General features: G+C 51.2%; 1 protein-coding gene across 6 annotated transcripts in view; it reads left to right on the top strand.

Moving 5' to 3' along the window:
• Nucleotides 1-21,512, top strand: part of FBN3 (fibrillin 3) — a 59,886-nt gene extending 38,374 nt beyond the window's left edge. For all 6 annotated transcript variants that reach the window (XM_072357571.1, XM_072357569.1, XM_072357570.1 and 3 more), the window contains 42 exons: nt 324-551; nt 685-810; nt 1,107-1,235; nt 1,549-1,674; nt 2,025-2,150; nt 2,498-2,620; nt 2,907-3,032; nt 3,176-3,301; nt 3,737-3,859; nt 3,985-4,107; nt 4,470-4,595; nt 4,825-4,947; nt 5,064-5,186; nt 5,424-5,585; nt 6,060-6,128; nt 6,366-6,491; nt 6,790-6,915; nt 7,095-7,244; nt 7,682-7,753; nt 8,587-8,712; nt 8,851-8,976; nt 9,562-9,687; nt 9,925-10,041; nt 10,304-10,432; nt 10,547-10,666; nt 11,049-11,174; nt 11,505-11,657; nt 11,739-11,804; nt 12,060-12,185; nt 12,414-12,533; nt 13,056-13,178; nt 13,451-13,582; nt 14,148-14,273; nt 15,055-15,261; nt 15,526-15,651; nt 15,795-15,917; nt 16,275-16,391; nt 16,636-16,764; nt 17,287-17,406; nt 17,614-17,845; nt 18,918-19,086; nt 19,291-21,512. In XM_072357571.1, the coding sequence (XP_072213672.1) occupies nt 324-551; nt 685-810; nt 1,107-1,235; nt 1,549-1,674; nt 2,025-2,150; nt 2,498-2,620; nt 2,907-3,032; nt 3,176-3,301; nt 3,737-3,859; nt 3,985-4,107; nt 4,470-4,595; nt 4,825-4,947; nt 5,064-5,186; nt 5,424-5,585; nt 6,060-6,128; nt 6,366-6,491; nt 6,790-6,915; nt 7,095-7,244; nt 7,682-7,753; nt 8,587-8,712; nt 8,851-8,976; nt 9,562-9,687; nt 9,925-10,041; nt 10,304-10,432; nt 10,547-10,666; nt 11,049-11,174; nt 11,505-11,657; nt 11,739-11,804; nt 12,060-12,185; nt 12,414-12,533; nt 13,056-13,178; nt 13,451-13,582; nt 14,148-14,273; nt 15,055-15,261; nt 15,526-15,651; nt 15,795-15,917; nt 16,275-16,391; nt 16,636-16,764; nt 17,287-17,406; nt 17,614-17,845; nt 18,918-19,086; nt 19,291-19,665 (5,747 nt within the window). In that variant the 3' untranslated portion in view covers nt 19,666-21,512. The remainder of the gene's footprint in view (nt 1-323; nt 552-684; nt 811-1,106; nt 1,236-1,548; nt 1,675-2,024; nt 2,151-2,497; nt 2,621-2,906; nt 3,033-3,175; nt 3,302-3,736; nt 3,860-3,984; nt 4,108-4,469; nt 4,596-4,824; nt 4,948-5,063; nt 5,187-5,423; nt 5,586-6,059; nt 6,129-6,365; nt 6,492-6,789; nt 6,916-7,094; nt 7,245-7,681; nt 7,754-8,586; nt 8,713-8,850; nt 8,977-9,561; nt 9,688-9,924; nt 10,042-10,303; nt 10,433-10,546; nt 10,667-11,048; nt 11,175-11,504; nt 11,658-11,738; nt 11,805-12,059; nt 12,186-12,413; nt 12,534-13,055; nt 13,179-13,450; nt 13,583-14,147; nt 14,274-15,054; nt 15,262-15,525; nt 15,652-15,794; nt 15,918-16,274; nt 16,392-16,635; nt 16,765-17,286; nt 17,407-17,613; nt 17,846-18,917; nt 19,087-19,290) is intronic.
• The last annotated feature ends 636 nt before the right edge of the window (nt 21,513-22,148 follow it).

The raw sequence follows: 22,148 nt of genomic DNA, 5'->3' as shown, positions 1-22,148 counted from the left end.
CCTGCTTTCTTGGCACACTGTGACAACCCCATGCCCTTCACAGGGCATCTACATTACTAACTCCCTATGAAAAGCTCATTCTGTGCCCCAGTACCAGCAGTCACATCCATTCTAATAATCTTTATTAGCATTCCAACCAAAGTGGCCGTGTCAAAATGGCCCATACCTGGGTATTGTAGGGAGAATGCATTCTGGCCCCAGCCAAAGCTATTTTAAGGACAATGCTAACTGCGCCACAGAGCTGTTGTTCCAGAAAATGGTATCTCTGGCTTTCCCAGAGATCAGGTGCTGCAGGAAGGGACTCAGCTCTGCTCTTTTACCAGATGTGCGTGTGGAACAGTGCTACATGAAGTGGGATGAAGATGAGTGCACGGAGCCTCTGCCGGGCAAGTACCGGATCGACATGTGCTGCTGTTCTGTGGGCTCAGCCTGGGGCATCGATTGCGAAGAGTGTCCCAAGGTTGGCTCTAGTGAGTACAAGGCCATCTGCCCAAGGGGACCCGGCTTTGCCAACCGAGGGGACGTGCTTTCAGGCAGGCCCTTCTATAAAGGTAAGAAGGAAGAGAGGAGTCACTAATTGTAGGCTGTCCTCTGCCCAGCTCAAGGAAGCTGTTCCCTGCTCTAGGACCCTAAGTTCATTGCAGACATCCCCTTCCTGAAACACTGTTTTACCTTCATGCACAGATGTGAATGAATGTAAAGTCTTCTCTGGCCTGTGCACTCATGGGACTTGTCGAAACACCATTGGCAGCTTCAGATGTATCTGTGGCAATGGTTTTGCTCTGGATGCTGAGGAAAGGAACTGCACAGGTAAGGGAAGAGTGACCACCTTCTGGACCACTTGTCCATCTCACTGCCATGACTAACTTGTGGGATCCTCACCCAGAAGAGTCATGGCAATTGTCGTGGGAAGAAGGATCAGTTCTGCACCAGAGAATTCTTCAGTGTTATCTGTCCCTTCAGGGAGCTGACATCTTTGGTCCGCCTGGGTGGACCTGCCAGTCCAGGGCCATAAAATTCAACATGCAGGACAAGCAGCCCAGTACCAGCTGTAGCAGTGCTTGTAGCCTGTCCTGCTATGGCAACCTGCTGTTCATTCCCCACAGATATTGATGAGTGCCGCATCTCACCAGACCTGTGTGGTCATGGTACCTGTGTCAACACACCAGGAAGCTTTGAGTGTGAGTGCTTCGAAGGCTATGAGAGCGGCTTCATGATGATGAAGAACTGCATGGGTAAGGGCTCATAACACCACCCTTAATGCCTTCCCTTACACAACTATTGCTACCACAGTGGACTCGTGGCAATAATTAATAGTGGACTTGTGGAAATTGACTAAGAGTAGTGGGATGGGAACTAGTTGCTATTACCCAAAATGCAACCATAAGTCCATTGCGCCCACCCAAGTCCTGTTAATTTGGAGATGTGCCTCTGCTTTAGGATGTATCTCTGGTGATGAAGCTGTGGTGCATGTCACCAATATCACCCTATCATCTGAAAACCCGGCTGAAGGGATCCATCAGCCACTTTTCATGTCACCCTCTGCAGATATCAATGAATGTGAGCGAGACCCACTGCTGTGCCGAGGCGGGATCTGCATGAACACAGATGGCAGCTTTGAATGCATCTGTCCCCCTGGACATGAGCTGACTTCTGAAGGGAACACTTGCATAGGTAAGGTGATAGAAAGTTATGTTATGACCAGAGTCTGGTCAGGATAATGTTGTGGGGAGAACTGAGTGTCATTCTGGACCTGGGAATGTCCTGCTGGCTCAGAAAGGATGGTAAAGTGAATGAGTGAAATCATACTAGCCCAGAGCTGAGCCTAGGATCTGCAGTCCTGACTTGGGGATCAGCCTGCTTTCTCGTCTCAGGACAGAAAGTATGTTGGAGTGTTTCATGTCAGAAAGCAAGGACAGATCAGGTTTGGAAGCAGTAGTTAGGAGTACCCAGGGCTGGGTGCCAAATGATGCTCAACATGGGATTAGGATGGCTGGCTGCTCAAAATGTTCTCTCCACCACAGATATCAATGAATGCTCCCTCAGTGACAATCTGTGTCGCAACGGACGCTGTGTCAATGTCATTGGGACCTACCAGTGTGCGTGTGATTCAGGCTTCCAGGCCACGCCAGACAGGCAGGGCTGTGTCGGTGAGTGCTCCACTTTGCCAGATACTATGCCAAGACCTCAGAGCTCCTGGTCTCATACCTCCTATGATGCTTAACAGGATGCCTGAGTGTCAGTTAGCTCCAGATGGAGGGTGAACCTCTTATCTGAGCTGCTGCAACACTCTTGACAAGGGGTTCTAATCAACTATTTTGAGTTGGCACTAATGCTTTCATCTGTCATGGGGAGCTTCAATCCCTCTTCAGCAAGCCCACCGCAGAGGCACCTCTCCCACCTTCACTGTTTCCATGCTGGCACTGTGTCTGAGCAGCTCTGCACGTATTCCAAATGATGACTCAAGCAGGCTCCTGACCTCCCTTTTCTCCCCCAGACATTGATGAGTGCACCATAACCAATGGTGGCTGTGACACACATTGCTCCAACTCGGAGGGCAGCTATGAGTGCAGCTGCAGTGAAGGCTATGCACTGATGCCTGACAAGAGGTCATGTGCAGGTGAGTACTAAGACTGGCTCTCATAGATCCTGTCCCGGGGTTCTCTATGTCCATTGTCCATAGTGCTGGCTTCAGCAGGAAAGGTTCTCAATTTTGGGTCACTTCCAGAGAGGTGATTTCTCTGCACTGCTCTTTGCTTTGCACTTCTCTTTGGGACCCCCAGTCATGTAGCTACATGATCTGTTACACAAGCCCACCTGTGACTCCCTCCTGCCCCTGCTGCTCCCACAGTATACTTTCCCACACTGTAACATCTATACTTCAGTAACAGTCTCCTTCCTTCTAGATATTGATGAATGTGAGGATAATCCAGACATCTGTGATGGCGGGCAATGTACAAACATCCCTGGGGAATATCGCTGCCTCTGCTTTGATGGCTTCATGGCATCCCTGGACATGAAGACTTGCATTGGTGAGGACAAGGCTGTGCCCTGGGCACATGACAGCACTGCATCTGTAGGCTGCTGTTGGAGGGAGAGAAGTATGGCAGCAGAAGCTTGCCCAAGGGCCAGAATATGGTTATTGTGGTGCTCAAAGTAAATCCTTCTCCTGCAGATGTGAATGAATGTGATCTTAACCCTAACATCTGCCTGCATGGAGAGTGTGAAAACACAAAGGGCTCCTTCATCTGTCACTGCCAGCTGGGCTACTTTGTCAAGAAGGGAACCACAGGCTGCACAGGTGAGAACATGCCAGACCTGGAGCCAGGAGTACTGGTGGGAACCCTCACAAACACCCACAGTAGCTGCCAGGAAGGGAACATCTTCCCTCTGATGGGCATACTGTGGGCACCCAGGGATGTACTGGGTGCTGAGAGCCCCTGCTGGGCAGGCAAACATTGTCAGTAGGGAAGATTTCAAACAGGGTAACACTTTCCTGTTCTATATCTGAATCAGGGACCTGCCCTTCCTTTTATCTTTATATTCCAGTGGGGAGTACAGATCAGCTCTTCAACTCAAGGATTCAACCCTAGAGCAGCCTGTTCTCGTCTCCTGGGGTTCAGGCTCCCAGGATCCATGACTTTCCTTGAGCAGTCAGAAGAATGGCACCTGGCTCCCTCATTGTGTCTTGGAGAAGCTGAGCTCTGTCATACTCTAATGTCCTTCCTTCCTGCAGACATTGATGAATGTGAGATTGGGGCTCACAACTGTGACATGCATGCCTCCTGTATCAACGTGCCTGGGAGCTTCAAGTGCAAGTGTCGCACAGGCTGGCTTGGAGATGGGCTGAAGTGTAACGGTGAGTTCTCAACCTTGAAGAGGAGGTTGGTGTGTCCAGGTGTCCCTGTAGTCCCTACACTAGCTCTCCATGCCTAGAGGAAAGGCCAGAGGCAAAATACTGAGCAGATGCTTCTCCCTGTCCAGACTTGGACGAGTGTGCAACAGAAGAGCACAAGTGCAACCTGAATGCCAACTGCATCAACACACCGGGCTCCTACCGCTGCGCTTGCCGAGAAGGCTTCAATGGAGATGGCTTCTCTTGCTCAGGTGAGGCCCGCAGACCCACTTAGCAGCAGGAATGTGACTTACCTGTCTTGCTCATCTCAAGACTCATCTTAACTACCAACCTCTCTTGGCATCTATCTGCCTGTGGGCTGTTCCCCAAACCAGACATCCCCTAAAAGCCACTACAGCCTGCCCTGCAGAATAACCTGCTGCGGTACATTAAGGAGAGATCCACCTTCTTCTCAGCAGGTGTTCAGAGAGGTTCAAGACAATTATAAGTTTTACATTGCCCTTTCTTTGCAGCCCTCTAGCAGAGGGGTGGGAACAAGCTTGTGGGAATGTCCTGGGCAAGATTCCTATCTCTTGGTTAACGCCATGTCTATCTCACACTTGACTCTCACCAGATGTGGATGAGTGTGCAGACAATGTGAACCTGTGTGAGAATGGGCAATGCCTCAATGCACCTGGGGGTTACCGCTGCGAGTGTGAGATGGGCTTCAATCCTACAGAAGACAGCAAGGCCTGTCAGGGTAAGTAACCAGAGTTTTGTTTGCTGCTCCAAGAGATGTGGAGTCCTTTGTGGCCTTGATCTCATCCTGCTCACCCAGGAGGTGATATCCCTTTGGCACTAGAATGATCGCAAGAAGGTGGGTTACCATGTGGGTGGCTGGGCGGTGAATGCTTTTCAGTGGGAGCAGAAGCCTTTTCTGGCCCAATACCTTGCTAGATCCTGTGTACCCATCTCTCTTTCTTTTGCAGACATTGATGAATGCACCTTCCAGAATATCTGTGTCTTTGGGACCTGCCAGAACCTGCCTGGCATGTTCCGTTGTGCCTGTGATGACGGCTATGAACTGGACAGAAGTGGAGGCAACTGCACAGGTACAGGACTTCTGTGGGTCCATGGGATGAGGCTCAACACATCAGGGTACAGCCTCACCTTGAATATTGTTTGCAGTTCATTATTTTCAGTCTTCATCGTCCTTCCATCTTTTCAGACATCAATGAATGCGCAGACCCCGTGAACTGTATCAATGGCCTGTGTGTCAACACTCCTGGAAGCTACCTGTGCAACTGTCCACAAGACTTTGAGTTGAACCCCACTGGTGTGGGCTGTGTGGGTGAGTGGGGATCTGTGTTATAAGCACTTTTCCAACCAAGGTGGTCCTTCTTGTTGGTCCATTGTGGTCAGAGCTGGCCACTACCAGATAGAATTAATCTGCAGCAAAAGAAGAGTATCTTCCTACTGTTAAGCCTGACCCACCTTGTTTCATCAGTACAGAGACTCTCCTGGTTGGAGATATGTTATTTCTCCCATGCATACAATTCTTTGCTCACACAGTGCTTTCTTTGTGCAGATACCCGTGTTGGGAACTGCTTCCTGGACACCCAGGATCGTGGAGATGGGGGGATCTCCTGCAGTGCAGAAATTGGAGTTGGTGTCACTCGGGCATCCTGCTGCTGCTCACTGGGTCGTGCATGGGGCAACCCCTGCGAGCTTTGTCCTCCAGCCAACACGAGTGAGTGGGAAGACATCTGGGATGAAATTGGACATGGGCTGAATGGGCAGCATAGGAAGGAAGGGAGAGGAAGGGGCAGCGTCCTTACGGTTTCTCAGGGGCCTCAGGTCTGGTATTTGTGTTCATCACAATAAGGCAAAGTAAGCTGAGGGAGGAGAGGCTAACCCTGCTGTCCAGGGCTGCATAGGTGGACCAGGTCTGAGAGAAGGTGTGATTGGGAAAACCAGCAAGTTATGCATGGGGAGTTCAGGTTGGTATCATTTGTTCCTCATCACCATAGGCTGGGGGAGGTAAGTGGATGTAAAATAGTTCCTTTCTGGAGTGGTCAGGTAGAGAGAGCTAATCTAGCTTCAAGTGTGATGAGAGTCAGCCACTTAACCCTGGACCATTGTCACCATTTTCATGGCCTGTTTTTACTGGAATTCTCCTGGTTTTCCCTCCCTGCCCTCTTTCCCTGACTGACTTTTCCTACAGCTGAGTACAAGACCCTGTGCCCTGGAGGTGAAGGTTTCCGGCCCAACCCTATCACTGTCATCCTGGAAGGTAAGCCTGCCCAGAGACCTGCCCACTATCTGCTACACAGCTGGGCTGGCTGTGAGATCTCTAAGCTTCAACCACTGGGTGACAAACAAGTGTGTGTTCTCATCAAGCATTCTCCAGACACCTGGCAGAGCTGCTTAGCTGCCAGCAGTGGTTGCAGACAGTGGGTCAGCACAGTGGGCTGGGGGTGTTGCTGGGGCTACAGGTGGTGAACATCCCCTGGCTGCTCTCCTACCACAGATATTGACGAGTGCCAGGAGCTGCCAGGTCTCTGCCAGGGTGGAAACTGTGTGAACACTTTTGGCAGCTTCCAGTGTGAGTGCCCCCTTGGCTACTACCTCAACGAGGACACACGGATCTGTGAAGGTAACTGCACCATGCCCTGCATGCCTGTGAGCCTGGTGCGTATGTCATATGTGTGGAAGTGTGTACAGAGTTGTGGTTCTGTCTGTGCAAGATCTTTCCTTCATGCCACAGGAGTGGCTGGCAGAATCTGTTCTTTCTTCATCCTTACCACAAACCCTGGCTCCTTTCTCTATGTCAGGCCAGCCCGGTCCTTGTGCCAGGCTGTCTGTACCATGTGCCCAACACACCTTCCACTCCATGCTAGGCCTGTCACTACCTCTACTCAGTACTTTAACCTTCAGACTCCTCTTTTTGGCAGATATTGATGAGTGCTCTGCTCACATTGGGATCTGTGGCCCTGGGACCTGTTACAACACCCTTGGCAACTACACCTGTGTGTGCCCCCCTGAATACATGCAAGTCAATGGAGGAAACAACTGCATGGGTATGGCATTGTCTGAATCTCTGGGAAGGGCTGTGTCAGTGCCCTGGCTGTGCTCTGCTCATGGGTGGTATGGTGGACAGCACACTGTGGGCACTGTGGTTGACTGGAAGGAGTGGGAAGTGCAGTGAGCACAGCTGGGTCTCAGGAGGCACAAGTCAGTGTCTGGGCTGCCTTTGCAGACATGAGGAAGAGCGTGTGCTATCGCAACTACAATGACACGTGTGAGAACGAGCTCTCTTTCAACATGACCAAGAAGATGTGCTGCTGCTCCTACAACATTGGCAAAGCCTGGAACAAACCGTGTGAACCCTGCCCTACTCCAGCCAGCCGTAAGTCAGACTTCCTGGAAAGGCACACTGGGACCATGGCTGCCCCCAACAGCTTTGGGGTACGGACACAGTGGGAGTAACAAAATAGTTGGCAAAAAGGGAGAGCATCATGGCTGGCAGGCAGCGCTTGCAGATGTGCATGATGTCAGACAGGCAGCTCCACATGCTGGAGGGATGCAGGTGACCAGATTGGTGTCTGCAGAGGGGGGGGGGTGTGTGTGGGATCTGCTGAGGAGGTGTGGGGGCATACAGTAGCTTGGGGCCTTTACCCCGAGCTATACAGGTTCTTGGTGTACTCACGTGCCAGCCCTGTGGTTCCTGGCTGAGCACCATGTGGGTAACCCCTGCCCTCTGTATCCTCTTTGCCATATTTGGGCTTTTTGTTCCTCACTGCCTGCTCACTAAACATGGCCATGACTGTGATGTTCCCCTTCCAGCCGAGTACCAAATCCTGTGTGGGAACCAGGCCCCTGGCTTTATCATCGACATCCACACAGGGAAGCCCATTGGTGAGTACTGCCAGCCCCACTGCCCCATGCCCTGTGGTACCAGTGCTCTCTGCCACAGAGCCTATGAGCTTGTTTGCTTCCCCACCCTTAGCAAATTAAGACCTGAGCAGAGAAAAGGCAAGTAAAAGAGGTGGCAAACATGGCTGGCCATGTCTTCAGACCTGTCTCCTAAGTATCCAGGCTTCTCAGATCTCCCCACATTTGCACATATCTGTTGGTCTCTGTGGCACCTGGAGAGACAGATTGTCAGTGACCACAGGCAGTAGCCAGGTAGATCCAGAATTCACCTGTTCCTCCTGTTGCCAGCAGCACAGACCTGACAGCTTCAGAGTTCCATCCGCAGGAAGCAAAGAGGCATGAACTGACACCTATAGAAGGTGTCAGCCATGTGTGTGGAGTGATGGGGCTGCTGGTGGATTGTGCTGATCACAGTGTCCCTAAGCCAGCTCAGTGCTTCATTGCCCTCCTGAGCTCCCCATTTGCAGCATGGTCCCTGACCCTGAGCTAATGTCCTCATTACTGCAGAGGCACACTCAAAGAAAGCAAAGTGGATGTCCTAGGCAGGCTCCTTCCTAACACATGCCATACAGACTCTGCCAGCAATCACATATCTAGTATGACATGGAGTCTTGTGTGGCTCTGTTGTGTGCACAGAGCTCTGCAGAACGGCCACAGCCTGATGCTGTCAGCACAATCCAGTGTCAGTCCTACAGGAGTTGTTCTACTGCTGAACTTCTTTCTAGAATGAATAAGGGCAATGGTATTCCAGTAATGAGGGGTGCTTTCCTCCTTTCTGCCTTCCTGGGATGGTGACAGATGTTGTCTGTGTGCAGATATTGATGAGTGCAGCGAGATCCCTGCAATCTGTACCAATGGTGTCTGCATCAACCAGATTGGCAGCTTCCGGTGCGAGTGCCCCATTGGATTCAGCTACAACAACATACTGCTCATCTGTGAAGGTAACAGAGGCCAGGACTGCTGCCAGCAAGAAGAAACTGTTTGAGGCAAACCAGGGGTTAAAATTCAGGTGGCTCCACTGAGCCTCTCCAGCCCCAGCAGGACAATGCCCTAACAGTCCGTATGCTCTTCTCCCGCAGATATTGATGAATGCAGCAGTGGAGAGAACCTCTGCCAGCGCAATGCTGACTGCATCAACATCCCAGGCAGCTACAGGTGCGAATGCTCAACTGGATACAAGCTGTCACCTAGCGGAGCCTGCGTGGGTAAGATGGGAGCTGCTTGCTGCCTGCTTTAGAGGCGAGTGTGGGAATGCTGGCACTGCTGGGCCCTTTGGTTGGCTCTGCAGAGCACTGGGGTGGGCTCAGGGATGGACAGGATGAGGGATGCACCATCCCCCTGTATTCCTTCCTGATCTTTTGTCAGACCTGGGAACCACAACTTGCCCACACGGTGACTGTGGGATACCTCCACTTATGGAATAGTTCTTAGGGACTGCAGGCCCCTGGGGGATGAGGAAAGGTCTCTGGTCATGCAGGTGGTTATCACCCAGCAGAAGGCCAGATCCTTCTGTCTATGGTATGCTCCTTTTTTTAGTCCTAATGTGGCCAAGAGGATGCAGAAATAGTAGAGCAGCTTTCCTTTGGGAGCTCACTTAGATTATTTTTCAGAGATTGCAGATCAATGTTGTCTTGCTTGTTCTCAGTGAAGCCATCTCTCAGAAACCCACAGCCCTGTCTTCCTGTGCTTTTGCTCACAGACCCAGCAGGACCTGCAGGAGGACAGTACCTTGGCTTTTTCCCTTTAATCTGTCCCTTCTGCTCACCAGCACCCATTGTGCTTTGTCGTAGGTCGCAACGAATGCCAGGAAATCCCCAACGTCTGCAGCCATGGGGACTGTGTTGACACTGAGGGCAGCTACATCTGCATCTGTCACAACGGCTTCAAGGCCACCGGGGAGCAGACCATGTGCATGGGTCAGTGTGGCCACCCCAATCCTGTGCTGCCCTTTTGAGTGAATCACGTTTTATGATGGACGTGAGCTTTCTCCAGCACCTGCTGGGTTGTGCCAGGGACAGCCAAGGGCAGGGCCATCATGTCCTCATAATCCAAGCTGCAAAACCACAGTGACATGGTGCATCTGGCTGGGCCCCATCTGCCCTTCAAGGCAGTGGTTCTCAGCCTCTCAGTCATGAGTGTCTTTTTCCCTGCAGATATTGATGAATGTGATCGACAGCCCTGTGGAAATGGGACCTGCAAGAACACAGTTGGGTCCTACAACTGCCTCTGCTTCCCTGGCTTTGAGCTTACACACAATAATGACTGCATGGGTGAGTTGCACATGGATGATGAACTGGTGCCATTTGGCAGGAGCTGTGGGGCATTCTCTGTGTGCCCTGCAGTGGCATACAGGAATTCAGTTCTGTGTATCAGGTTGTAGCAGTTGCAGGAGTAATTGCTGGTTCTCACCAGGCTGTGACTGCAGGGGTGGTTGTACATGTCAGCAGTCAGGGGTGTGAGTTGGTTATGGTGGCACGCTGACACTAATGTGCTGTATTTCTTCTCACTGTGATTGTCATTTCCTTCCCACAGACATTGATGAGTGCTCATCCATGGTGGGACAGGTGTGTCGAAATGGCCAGTGCATCAACAGCATCGGCTCCTTTCAGTGCCTGTGCCAAGAGGGCTATGACCGAACTCCGGATGGGAAGAACTGTGTAGGTGAGTGTCCTTCCCAGGAAGATGAGCTGTGTGTTGCCATGGCTGCCATTGGGCAGTGCTGTGAGACATGGATTCGAGCTGGTCTACTCAAAGGTTAATTCCCCTCCTCTGCAGACATCAACGAGTGCGTGAGCCTGCCTGGGACCTGCTCCCCAGGCACTTGCCAGAACTTGGAGGGCTCCTTCCGCTGTATTTGCCCCCCTGGGTATGAAGTGCAGAACGACAATTGCATTGGTAATGTTGCCTCTCTGTCTCCTCCATTTCCAGCACAGAATGTGGCTGACATGGGAGGCTCTCAGAGCAACCATATCCTTCCTGGGTGGGGTAGGCATGTGTCACTACCCCCAAATAACCTCTCAGAATGACTGGGCACAGAGCAAGGCCAAGGTGCTCCCAGGACTGAGGAGGGTCAGTGTTTTTGCTGTACCCTGACCACTTCACTGTCCCATTTGCCCTGAAAGTGGGTTCAGGGTTAGGGTCAGGGTCTCTGTCCCCAAGAAGGGTGGTAACCTGCAGGCAGCAGAGTACCCCAGAGATGACAACTTCACCTGGTTTCAATGCTATGAAAAAAGGAGTGACTTTTGGCTGCTCTGTAATACATCTGTAATGGTTTCAGATATCAATGAATGTGAAGAGGAGCCCAACATCTGCCTCTTTGGGACATGCACCAATACTCCTGGCAGCTTCCAGTGTGTCTGCCCCCCAGGCTTTGTGCTATCTGACAATGGCCGGCGATGCTTTGGTGAGTGCAGCTCTGCCCTTGGGAGGATGGGGAAGTACAGGACATGGCAAAAACAAACACCGTGGATGGAGGCAGGAGCTGGCACAGCTGCCTGCTGTGACCCCTTTGAGGTGTTCTCAAGATTGATGAGTGGGAGTTGGATATTGTCTCTTAGCCAAAATTCGGGGTGGTTGGGCTGCCCATTTCCTCCACAGCAGCGCTGCCCATCTGCAGAGTCATCCAGAACATCAGCATCCTGAAGAAGACCCTTCCTGATGCTGAAGGGGAGAGGAGAACAGCATCACCATTGGATGACTGCAGTGCTCTGTGCATTTCCCTGTCCTCCTACAGATACTCGCCAAAGCTTCTGCTTCACTCGCTTTGACAATGGGAAGTGCTCTGTCCCCAAGGCCTTCAACACCACCAAGGCTCGGTGCTGCTGCAGCAAGATGCCAGGAGAAGGCTGGGGAGACCCATGTGAGCTGTGCCCACAAGAAGGAAATGGTAGGAAGCAGCAAAAGCGCATTTTGGCCTCTGGGAATGGGTTCGTGTCTAAGCCCAGCTCACTTTTCTGCTTTCTTCCAGTTGCCTTCCAGGAGCTGTGTCCATATGGCCACGGAGCCATCCCAGGTCCGGGTGATACCCGAGAAGGTATGGTGTGGTCCAGGGTCAAGAAATGTGTCCTGTGGGGGGCAACCATACCTTGGCTTTCAGGAGAGAAGAGCTCAGTCCCAGTGGCAGTAAGGGGGGAATGTGCAGTCCCCCCTGAGGTCATGGTCTCTGCTCACCCAGGCAGTCTCCAGCTCTGGCAGGAGGCTTGGATTTCAGGGCCAGCTCAAAGAGAATGGGGGTGTTTCTGGCCACATGCTCCCATGTGATTTAACCTTTCCTTGGTTACCCCTCTAGATGTGAATGAATGCTCAGAGAACCTGGGTGTCTGTATCAATGGGGCCTGCATTAATACTGATGGTTCCTTCCGCTGCGAGTGCCCCTTTGGGTACAACCTCGACTACACGGGAGTCAACTGTGTGGGTAAGGGCCTGAGTGTTTGTCCTCCTTATGTCAACAGCTATAAGAAAGCATGGGAGTGTGTGTGTGTGGAAAGAAGGATTTTTGAACGCACTTTTACTCTGTCCCTTCCTTTTTTAACCCTGGCTACTGATTTTGCTGAGCCTGTGTGAATGCTTGGCTGAAAGAAGTTACTAGCCTACATCTTTCCTATATAAATCATCTACCTAACCTGGTCCTGCCTTCCTCCAGATACGGATGAATGCTCCATCGGCAACCCCTGTGGAAATGGTACCTGCACCAACGTGGTGGGAGGTTTTGAATGTGTCTGTGATGAGGGCTTTGAGCCAGGGCCCATGATGACATGTGAAGGTAAGGCTGCAGTGGGTCTTCCCCTTCACCCCACCTTGCAGAGCTGAAGATGGGAGAAACCAAGGAAATCTCTTCCTGCTTCCCTTGGTTTCTACAGTGTCCTTCATCCCCTACCTCCACAGACACTTGTATAAAAATTAGATTGCTATCCCAGAAAACCACAGCCACATTCTGGCCGTGTGCATGCCCCCCAGTGGTTCATTGCCTGGCTGAGTGAGCAGCAATCAGGTCAGCATTTCCTTTGGCTTCCTCTGAGGTTGGAGCTCAGAGTGAGTGCTGGAGGCCAATTTGAAAGCAGCAGCTGCCTCAGCAAGGATCCAGGATCCTGTCCCCATCAGAGGGGCTCAGTCACCTGCTGTGTATCCCTTTACAACTGCAGACTGTGACAGGAAGCCTTGGTGAAGCACAGAAAGCTGTCATGAGATGAATGTGCAGAAGGGAAGTCTGACTTAGGCAGGTCTTCTGTCAGCTGATCCTGCTCAGAGTGCAGAGTCAAGCTCTCTCCTCTCTTCTGTTTCCCAGATATTAATGAGTGCGCATCGAATCCTTTGCTTTGTGCATTCCGCTGCATCAACACTTTTGGCTCCTATGAGTGCATGTGTCCATCTGGGTATGCCCTCCGAGAAGACAGAAGAATGTGCAGAGGTAAAATCTTCCTTCTGCAGCTGTTTGGAGAGCTCCCACACACTCTCCAGGTCCCTGCCTCTTGACTATCCCTGGTACTACACAGAAGGCAGGACATCTGGACTACTGTCTTTGGGCTTGTGCTCAGTCTTGCATCTACCCTGGTGTCTGCCGTGTGCCAGTTTTGGGCAGGGCAGCAGGGATTGGCAGAAGAGTGTAGCTTTGAACGCCGCTTAGCTGTTCCCACAGTGGTTCAAGCTGGCAGGATGTTCTCACCAAACTATTGGTTGCAGATCTGGATGAGTGTGCAGAGGGTCTGCACGACTGCGAGTCTCGAGGAATGCTGTGCAAGAATCTCATCGGCACCTTCCTGTGTATCTGCCCACCAGGAATGCAGCGCAGACCTGACGGAGAGGGCTGCACAGGTAGCAAGAGTTAGGCCGGGGGGGTTTCTCAGTGGGGTTGGACTTGTATGCAGCCCTGTAACTTTTGCTTATGTCCTGTGAAACAAGTCCTTCCTGGGTCTTGCCGTGTGTCATGGCTTCCAAACCTATTAGATGCCCTCTCACCCACAGTCTCTGCTCATCTGTAGACCCATATCCATCCCAGGGTGACACAGCATTACACCTTGTGTTGTTTTTCTCGAATCTCTCCATGTCTGTGTCAAGCCTCTTTGCACTGTGCTGCTTTCAGAAGTGCTGGCCCATGCACACCTGCACAGTGGTAGGGACAAGAGGAATGCAGAGCAGGCTCAGCTCCAGTCCCACTCTGGCAGCTCAGCCACTTGCAGATGGAGGGTGTGCAATGCAGGGAAGTTGGGCACTCTGCTTTATGGGAGTTCTGGGGAAAGTGGGTTTGTTTCTCAGCTGTCTGAGGATGTGGGAATGTACCCCAGAGGACTGTGTGGACTTGTTTCAGGATGAGTGGTAGCATGGAAACTCATGGAAAGCTGAAATTGGTCACCACAGTTCTTTGTGACTTCCTTCCTAGATGAAAATGAGTGCCGCACCAAGCCTGGAATCTGCCCCAATGGCCGCTGCATCAACACGGTGGGAAGTTACCGCTGTGATTGCAATGAAGGTTTTGAAGTCAGTCCCTCTGGCACAGAGTGTATTGGTAATTACCATGGTCTTGATCAGCCTCTGGTTAGTGGCACATGGTGCTTTTCAGGTGCTTTGGGAATTTGCCCAAAGATTTGAAAATGTTGAACCACAAGTTCAGTGAAGTGTGGGGACAGAAGAAAAGTGCAGACAAGGTTGCTGTTAAGATTTGCTTTGTGAACAATTTGTTGTCCATACTTAACCATGTTGAGTTTTGCCCACAGAGGTAGGGTGCACCTTGAGAGCCTTGTAGGGCACTGAGCCTTGGCCCAGCCACTGCTGTGTCAGAACTGGGAGGTAAGAAGCAGCCAGGGCAGCGCCAAGGAGACCCCCAGGATCTGTCAGGTTCAGGGACAAGGGACTGGGCCAGAACTGGGGCTCAGGACAGAAACAGAAAGGATTTACCTGTTGGATAGAAGTGTCCCATGTGAGCTACATATCCTCATGGAAAACCAGGATTTTACCCATCTCAGAAAGTAGGAGCTGTCATCCATGGCTCAGGTCACAGTTTCTGTGATGTATGTTCAAGCAGTGACAGGGAATGTTTCTGTGTAAAAGAGATGACAAAGCCTATGGAAGGACACATGGAAAGGCTAGAGCCAGGAACTAGCCTGGACAGCCAGCACTCAAACTGTAGGGGGATGCTTCTTGTGGAATCACCTCTCCCTTTTGTATTACCCAAACCACACTAGACTCTGTGCTGGAACTTGCACAGTCTGGACAGGTTACTCAGTTAGCATTGCTGCGGACATCATAGTCTCACATCCTGAACTTGTCTTCCCGACCTCTCTATCCAGACACCCGCCAGGGCTTCTGCTTCACTGAAGTACTGCAAACCATGTGCCAGATGTCTTCCACCAACCGCAACCTGGTCACCAAATCTGAGTGCTGCTGCAACAGTGGGCGCAGTTGGGGACCCCAGTGTGAGCTCTGCCCCCTTCTTGGAACTGCCCAGTACAAGAAAATGTGTCCTCATGGTCCAGGGTACTCCACTGATGGGAGAGGTGAGCTGGGTCCCAAATCACCTTTAGTGCAGAGGGGAGAAAGCAGAAATGTGGGTACAAGCTGAACTGCACCAGGAACTGACTAGGTCAGGTCTGCACAGTGCCTGGAGCAGACAAGAAGCTTCTGCAACGTTATCTTACAGCTCCCTGCACGTAACCTCTGGTGCTCACATAGAGCCTGGGTTGTCCTGGCAGAATGCAGTCATAGGAGCATGGCCGTAGAGGCAGCACTGGCACTAACAGTTCCTTCCCTCTCTCCTGCAGACATTGATGAGTGCAAGGTACTGCCCAGTCTCTGCAAGAATGGACAGTGCATCAACAGCATTGGCTCCTTCCGCTGCCACTGCAGGTTGGGCTACACAGCAGATATCACAGGCACAGCCTGTGTGGGTGAGTTGGGAGAAAGAAACCCATTTCTATGTACAGCCCTTGGCCTTGGCAAGCCTTTCTCTGTCCCTTCTTCTCAGCATGCAAAGAGGGGGTCCTATATCCCCCTACTCATTAACACTTCGTCCTGTGTCTCTCAACTCCAGATCTGGATGAGTGTAACCAGTCTCCTAAGCCATGTAACTTCATCTGCAAGAACACAGAGGGCAGCTACCAGTGCTCGTGCCCACGAGGATACATTCTGCAAGAAGATGGGAAGATTTGCAAAGGTATTTTCCCAGGAGAAGGAAGCAGCAGAGACCCTGACTCATTCCAGCCTGCAAGAGAAGTGGTCTGAGAACCTGAGAGGGCTGGGATTTGTGGCTTACTGGGGAGGCAGAGAAAAATCTCTGTGTCTTCCCTGTGTGCTGGGATGTAATCAGAGATGGAGAGTCTGCTTAGACTTGTGATTCTCATGCAGGAGGACCTTTGTGTGTGGTGTTCCTAAGGTTGGTCCATGCCAGGTCCCAGTCTTTTCAGCATAGCTGTTTCACCATGTGTGCTCAGCTGCCATCAACTCAGACCACAGAGATAAGCTATCTCCATGAGAGAAACTAGGACACATGTTCTTGTTCTTGTTGCTTTAGACTTGGACGAATGTTCCACCAAGCAGCACAACTGCCAGTTCCTGTGTGTGAACGTTATTGGAGGATTCAACTGCAAGTGCCCTCCAGGCTTCACTCAGCACCACTCATCCTGCATTGGTGAGTAGAGGCATTGGCTGCTGTGCACATGGAGGGTATCCAGGGGGGAGTTAGCTTCAGGCCCTGCAGTCTCTCCAAGCCCTGCAGCTCTGGCTGTGGAATACTGCAGCTCTGAAGAGAGCTGCTGCTGACCTCTCTGCAGTCAGCATCCGATGTTTCATTCTGTTACCAGTGCCAGGGAGCTGACCTCAAAGCCATACTCCCCTTCGGGTTGAACTTACAGGCAGCTGCTAATGTTTTGCAGACAATAATGAGTGCACTGCTCAGCCCTCTCTGTGTGGAGCCAAAGGGCAGTGTCTGAACACACCAGGAAGCTACAACTGTGAATGTCAGAAGGGATTCTCCCTGGACAGCTCTGGTGTCAACTGTGAAGGTAGGTCTTTCTCTCAGGGGCTTTGACAGAAACATGTTTGTGAAAGAGCTTCTAGTTGACTCATAGCATCACATTGCCCTCATCTGCCTGGAGAGAGACTTGCTCTTGGACGAGCAGGTGAAGGTCTTGGTACTGCAATCATAGCAGCCAAGAATGGGAAAGGAATGGGCCTGTGTCTCACTATGGGAGAGCCCATGACAGGCAAACCCCACCACATGCTATGCCAAAGAGTAGCCTGTATTGAACATAGGCAGAATGAGGCAGAACAGAATGGTCCAGGCAGGACAAGAGGCCTCAGAGCAAAAACCATCCAAGCAGCAGCTGCAAGGGGATATATGTGGGGCTTGGGACTGATGGTGCTATTCGAGTGCAAGCCACAGAGCTATAATAGGGCAGAACCATTCACCTACATGAGCACCCTGATGGGTACTGGCTTCCAAGCATGTACTGTGTACAAGTATGGTCCCTGTGTATGGGACAGGGAGTTGTTGTCTCACCACCCCCTGTGTTACATTGCTGCAGATGTAGATGAGTGTGACGGAAACCACCGGTGCCAGCATGGCTGCCAAAACGTGCTTGGGGGCTACAGATGTGGCTGTCCACAGGGCTACGTGCAGCACTACCAGTGGAATCAGTGTGTGGGTGAGTGTGGGACAGAGACCCTTGCATCCTGGGGCTGAGGGCTGAGGGATAAATGGCAGCTGGGTCCTGAGCCCCTCTGCAGCCACCCTGACTGTTGCTGACACTGATTTCTGGATTCACATTTGCAAAGCCAGCATTATGCTTCCTGCCCTGCCCCAGAAACCTTTGCCCACTAAGTTTCTAACCAGTTTGCTGTCTTTGGTGCAGATGAAAATGAGTGCTCCAGCCCAACTGCCTGCGGCTCTGCCTCCTGCTACAACACTCTGGGAAGTTTCAAGTGTGTCTGTCCATCTGGCTTTGACTTTGACCAGGCCTTTGGGGGGTGCCAGGATGTGGATGAATGCTCAGCTGGCGGCAGCCCCTGTAGTTATGGCTGCTCCAACACTGATGGAGGTTACCTCTGTGGCTGTCCTGGAGGCTACTTCCGAGCAGGACAAGGGTAAGACCCAACTCTCTGCTGTACGGATTTCTTAAATTTGAGATATACCTGGATAAAGAACATTTGAAATGTGATGTTCAGAGACCAAGACTTGCCCACCATGGCCCAGCTTGACCAGCATGACTGGAAACTGGTTTTCACCCCAGCTCATCTTTAGCCTGTTTTTGGAGCCATGTCTATCTGTAGTCATGGATGCTTTTAGACTCAGGTGAACCCAGAGCCTCTAAGTGCTTCCTGGCAAGGACCCTATGCAGTTCTACTTGCTGCCACATCCTTACCTCGTCTGTAAGTGATCATCTCCCAGCACTGTGGATGCTGAAGTGCAGCTGTGTATCAGGTGCTGTTCCCAACACAGCTTGTGCTTCACCTTGACTTTGTGAAGAGCTTGAGTGCTCTCTACTGCCAGAAAGCAACCTCACACTCCTCTCCTGCGCTCCAAGACACTTCTAAGAAGTAGCTGCTGCTATGCACAGAGTATGTAGGTAACCAGGTACCAGGTGATGGTGCCACAGCTCCACCACAGTTTGTAGCTCAGGCCCCTGAGAACAACAACCAAGGTGGGCATGAGCTGCACAATGTATATTTCATGGTGTCCACACAGACACCTGTACATTACCAGATGTTGCAGGTTGTTCTGTACAAGCTGCCCACAGGCATCCTCTTGTCACCACACTTCTACTTCCTGCCAGAGTCACCAGACAGTCTGAGGGAGCTGTGGGAGCCAGTGAGCTCCCATTCCCATGAGCCCTTGACTTTTCCATTGCCAGACCATTGCTGTCCCCTCACAGAATCCCCTTGCTAATGCCCATATCCTTTTCCAGCTTACTAGTTAGAGCAGTTGCTAGCAGTGTAGCAGATGCAGTGCAAATTGAACCTACTGCCTTATTTAACAAGGTGTGGCCTGATACCTCCCCCAGGTATATCCTGACGATAAGGCATTCTGCACAAGCCATGCAAGGTGTCATCTTCCTTTTATGTCTGGGTGCCACATGGGGAATACATGAGGGCAATGCTGAGTTTTCCTTCTTGAAGCATTAATCTGAGATGGAACTCTCTGCTTTTCTGCCACCAGACACTGTATTTCTGGCTTGGGCTTTGGGAAAGGGTCCTACCTTCCTGCCCCTCAAGAAGAGGATGAAGACAATCTGCTCTCCCCTGAAACCTGCTATGAGTGCAAGATAAATGGGTACCCCAAGAGAGGCCGACAGCGACGCAGTGTCAATGGCACTGAGAGGCACAAGGTAAGAAATTCACGACATCCCAGATGGGGTGGTGCAAGATAAGAGTTGAGTCACTTAGGGGGTGGCTGCCTGGTGTGGAACCCATACAACGTAGAGCTGCCTTAGGATGGCACATGAGGCAGAACCTCCTAAATCAAGTCTTCTCATATCAGGCCATCACCTTTTCTTGGCATCTGTAAGTAACATGCCTGGCTCCTTCCCTAGGATCACACTGTGAATTTGGCCAGCATGGATGTGGAGGCTCCTCTGTCCATGATGCTGAACCTCTCTGATCTGGCACACAACGAGCACATCCTGGAGCTTCTGCCAGCTGTGGAACCCCTGGAGAACCGTGTGCGGTACCTCATCTCCCATGGGAATGAGGATGGCTACTTCCGCATCCACCAAAAAGAAGGGCTCAGCTTCCTGCACCTTGGCCGCAAGAAAATAGTGCCTGGCACCTACCTGCTGGAAATCATGAGCGTGCCCCTGTACCGCAAGAGGGAACTGCAGAAACTAGAGGCCAAGAATGACCTCAACTACTTAGCAGGGGAGCTGGGCCAAGCACTGAGGATGAAGCTCCAGCTCCAGCTCTATTAACAGCTGTGAGACCCACCCACCCAATCGACAGTACAGTCCTTAGCCTTGCCATCCCCACCTGGAAACAACTGCCTCTTCTCTTGCTGCACCCACTGCCACCACCTTCCCCCACTGCACTGCACAACTGATGGGGAACGTCCCCGTGGGCTCAGCACTCACCTGGGCCATGCAGGGGTATTCCATTCCATAGGGTGCTTGGCTCAAAACCAAGCCACACTACAAATGAGCTCATGCAAGCTTTGCCAAAGTTTCTGCTGTGTTAGCAGGGGCATCCTCCCTGCACTCAGCTCCTTCTGTCTCCTTTAAACAAGGTGCTGTTGATCTGAGCTGGCAGAGGCAGCACCATGGAAAGGTTCCGGTCCCTCACGCTCACAGCCCATACACCACCCCACATCTCAGTAAATGGGAGGGGATGTGGGGGCGGCTTTGGTCAGTGCCTTTCCCAACAGTTTCTTTCCTCCTTTGATTCTACATTGTCATATTGGTGCTGCACAAGAGCCCTACCTATGCTGGCTCCTATGTCTCTCTGTCCTCTCCATGTCTTCTGGTCCATTTGGGTTGCTCTGTCAAACTGAAAAGCTCACTAGTGAGTAAAGGGGCAGCTCAGGCTGCAAACCTCATGTCATGAAGCAGCCAGCCCAAAGGACCAGATCTCTTGCAGGGAACGTAGGGTTTTTGCACTGTAGTGTGCTCAACAGTGCATTCCCTCCAAAGATTGGTGCTGGAAGGGGTTCTATAGAGCTCCAGCAAGCCAGGCGTGAATGTGTCCTTACAGAAGTGAATAGGAGCTCTGGGGAAAAGCAAGTAATTGCACTGGTTAATGCAAACGAACAAACTAAACTGGAAGGGAACTTTAGCAGCCTGGTTCAGAGCATCCATCCTTCCGTTGCCAGTGGTGATGGAGAACTTGGTGCACATGTATGGCACACCACGGGGGCAGACTTGCTGGCCACAATTGGTGAGTAGTTTAAAATCTTATAAAAACCCTCCTGCCAGCAGGAGCAGATGGCGGGGGGAGGATGGGCTCTGCAGCATGGGGCAGGGACAGCCCAGCCCTCATGGTTGGTCCCTGACCCTGTGTCACCCATCGGGGTGAACTGGGGTGCTGATTGCCCACAGTCAGTAGTGGAAATGGAAGCTGAAAGGCACTGCCCTCATTACTGCCTGCACCTTGGTGACAGCTGAAAGGCATCCCAGTTAGTGCAGACTGATGAAATGCACTCCAAAGAGTCTGGAAGGTACAAGTGAAGTGAAAGGAGCTCTCCCCGCTGCCTCCCTTGGCCATGTGGGCTGCTTTGTCTGGGTGGGTTTCTCCCCTATCTCGGGGTGGTCCTTCATACAGCGCTCCTCAGTGCCATGGCCTCATTCTGTAGGAATCTGTTCTCACTTCTGCATCAACATTGTGCATTGCCAAAGGCAAGACAGGTGCTAACTCACTCTGGTGACACACAGAACTACCTGACAACAAACCAAAGGTGCTTTCAGAAGCTGGTGCTGGTATGGAACCGTCAGCGTTAGTGCACTGTATCCATCCACCTTTCCGTATTTATGTGTAACCACCGCAGCCTGATGGCTCGGTGGTGTGAGGAGTGCACATTCAGTAACGTTTGTTTTGTATTTGGGGGTGGGGTGGTTGTTTTCTCCTGGTACGCTTCCCCTGCACGGAGTGGGGAGGTGTACATATACTGTATTTGGGCTAAAGTCAAACTTGAAAACTCTTTTTGTATAATGCAGCTCCAGACTCTGGTTTTGCAAGAGTTCCAGAGCTTGTGACAGGATGGGTGGCCTGATGTTTGTTTTTATTATTATTATTATTATTATTGTTTTGGTTTGGTTTTGTTTTCCCAACAGGTGCTTTAAAAAAAAAAAAAAAAAAAAAAAGAAAGAAAAAACAAACCAACACAACAAAATATTAATAAATGAGCAGAGATGGGTTTGTGTGTGTGTGTTGAGCCAAAGCTATCACATGAAGAAGCTCAAGGTTTCCTTAATTCCTCTCTGGTGTGGTGTTTTTTTGTATTGCCATTTCTTGCTGGATGTTTTTGGGAAGCATTGAAACTGAACCCTGTGCCCTTGTCCCGCAGAGAGAGATGGTTCTTTGTGGGATTCCTTTGTTTTTTGTATCGGAAGCAACAGCAACAATAAAATTATTTTGGGTTAAGTGTTTCTGTGCCTTCCTCCCACCTGGGCACGGGGCAGGTGTTGGCAGTGCCTCACAGAGAGGGCACTGAGGAGATCCCATGGCCACACGTGTGTGTACCTCAGCCTTTTAGATGTTTAAACAGTATCCACAAGTTTCCCCTTAGGTTGCTCAGCACCGAGTTACCCTATGATCACCCCTTCCAGCAGCCTTCCTCTTGGATCACAGTTCTCTCATTGTGCTGCCTTTGCTTAGATGACATTTCAGGCTCTATTATTTTTAAATTGATAAAAAAAATCGCATGCTTATCTCACACATCAGAGGCTCCACTTTATCCAACTTT

The sequence above is a fragment of the Excalfactoria chinensis genome, chromosome 26, assembly GCF_039878825.1.
Source record: "Excalfactoria chinensis isolate bCotChi1 chromosome 26, bCotChi1.hap2, whole genome shotgun sequence".
In the NCBI taxonomy this organism is placed as follows: domain Eukaryota; kingdom Metazoa; phylum Chordata; class Aves; order Galliformes; family Phasianidae; genus Excalfactoria; species Excalfactoria chinensis.
This window is presented reverse-complemented; position numbering and strand designations above follow the sequence as displayed.